General features: G+C 58.7%; 1 protein-coding gene across 3 annotated transcripts in view; it reads right to left on the reverse strand.

Annotated features, from left to right (window-relative positions):
- CADM3 (cell adhesion molecule 3) overlaps positions 1-918 on the reverse strand; it is a 27,388-nt gene extending 26,470 nt beyond the window's left edge. Inside the window, exon 1 of one of the 3 annotated variants that reach the window (XM_006922915.1) lies at positions 666-878. In XM_006922915.1, coding sequence (XP_006922977.1) covers positions 666-747 — 82 coding nt within the window. In that variant the 5' untranslated portion in view covers positions 748-878. Of the gene's footprint in view, positions 1-665 lie in introns of all 3 variants that reach the window. The other 2 variants (XM_006922914.1, XM_025040508.1) reach the window with 2 other exon arrangements.
- Between the last annotated feature and the right edge of the window lie 862 nt (positions 919-1,780).

The following is a 1,780-nucleotide window of genomic DNA, read 5'->3' on the forward strand; positions in this document are numbered from 1 at the left end:
CTCTTGTCTGGGTTTCTTCCAGCTTCAGCCACCGCTAGGGATATTGCCATCCCGGGGCCCCCTCCGCCCTGTGTTGTTGTTTTGCTCCAAGGAGAAGCCTCCCCCTTGCCCACGCCCCCCTCAACAGCCTCATCCAGGCCCCCTTCCCTGGGCACTCGAAACTCCGCTGCGGGTGGGGAGATGGGTTGGGGGGAGCAGAAATGTTTTCATACAGCAGTTTGGGGGATTGAACTGTCCACCCAACCCTCCAGACATACATACACAAACACCCGACACACGCCCTGACTGTCTCACTCCGCCTCCAGCACACACTGACACAGACATACACACAGATACTGACACAGGAACGCAGAACCAGACACCAACAGAGACGCGCACACCCAGACACACACGGACATCAACACATCCACACCCCGGGCTGCTACAACAGACTCCAGCCGCGGTGCACACGCAGACACACTCGGCGGTGTACAAGGAGCATACCCGGCACACCCACGACCCACAGAGACATAGATGCTCAGACAGGCACAGGGGTATTATCGGCTGGCGACTTGAACCCCAGGTTCCAAACAAAGCCAAGAGAGTCCCTCCGCCCCTAGTGCTGTTCAGAACCCCCGCCCTGGTTGCTGCCCTCCTCCCCTGGCGCCGCCCCCTCCCTCACTCACCGTCTTGGGAGAGGTTGGCCCCGCCGGGCGCCCAGCAGCAGGCGAAGAGAAGGAGCAGGGGCAGGGCGGAAGGAGCCCCCATCGCGCTTCCCGGCCGGCTCCCTGCTGGGCGCAGGAGAGCCTGCGTCCCTAGGGGCTGGGGATAGGGAGGGGGTAGACGACGGCTCTGACCGTATGGGTGCCCCGGAGCCTCTGGGAGCCCGGGGCCGAGGTGGGGACCAGGAGGGAGCCGGCGCTGCTGCAGTCGCAGGGATTAAATAGGGCGCTTGGAGCAAACCATTCGCTTGGAGGTGGAGGGGGGTACCGGGGGGGGCTGGGCTGGTCGCGAGGGGGGGGCAGGCTGCCGCATTCCCCATTCCCCACGCCCCCTCTGCGCCGTGGTGGTGCCTTCCAACCCCTCCCCTGGGAGCTTGGCCAGCCAGGCTCGGGTATGGAACAGGGGGAGGGAGCTGGCTCAGCAGCGGGACCCGGCGAGCACCCCTCTTAGGTTTAGGTTGGAGGGAGGGGAGTGGGGCAGGGCTCTGGGCCAGTTGGCGAGAGAGGCCACTGCAGGCCTGGACAAGGGCGTGCCCACTAGCCTGAGAACCTCCAGCCCTGGCCTATCCCCTTTGGCAACTGGGGATCCCTAAGAGCCCTGGGGGGTCTCCCTATCAACACTGTGCCCAGGGACATATCCCTAATGGGTAAGAGTTACCTTGACCATTCTTCTAAACACCAACATCCTTGGTTCCTCTGACCCAAGAGCTGCAAGTTATCTCTCCAGCAACAATTTGTGGCCCCAGGCAATTTTCTGAAAGGCATCTTCTAGCCCCTAGGCCACAGACTCAACATTTCTCTCAATTTTTTTGTTACAGAAATTACTCACCTTCTAAAAGCAGTGATTTCACTTCAGACCTTTGCTCAACCAAGTGGACTGCAAAACAACTCAGCAGTTTCCTCCTATCTTTTCTATCTTCTGTTTACTGCCAGGCCAGTAGTAAACAGAATAAGGAGTACCGGTTTAGTTGGGTGGAAAATTAAACAGGAAAATGTGACAACCTATATAGAATTTACTGATAAAGTCATACAGAGAAGAAGGAATGGAGTGAAAGCAGAAGTGACATAAGTCTTCTGAG

The sequence above is a fragment of the Pteropus alecto genome, unplaced genomic scaffold (genome assembly GCF_000325575.1).
Source record: "Pteropus alecto unplaced genomic scaffold, ASM32557v1 scaffold359, whole genome shotgun sequence".
NCBI lineage: Eukaryota > Metazoa > Chordata > Mammalia > Chiroptera > Pteropodidae > Pteropus > Pteropus alecto.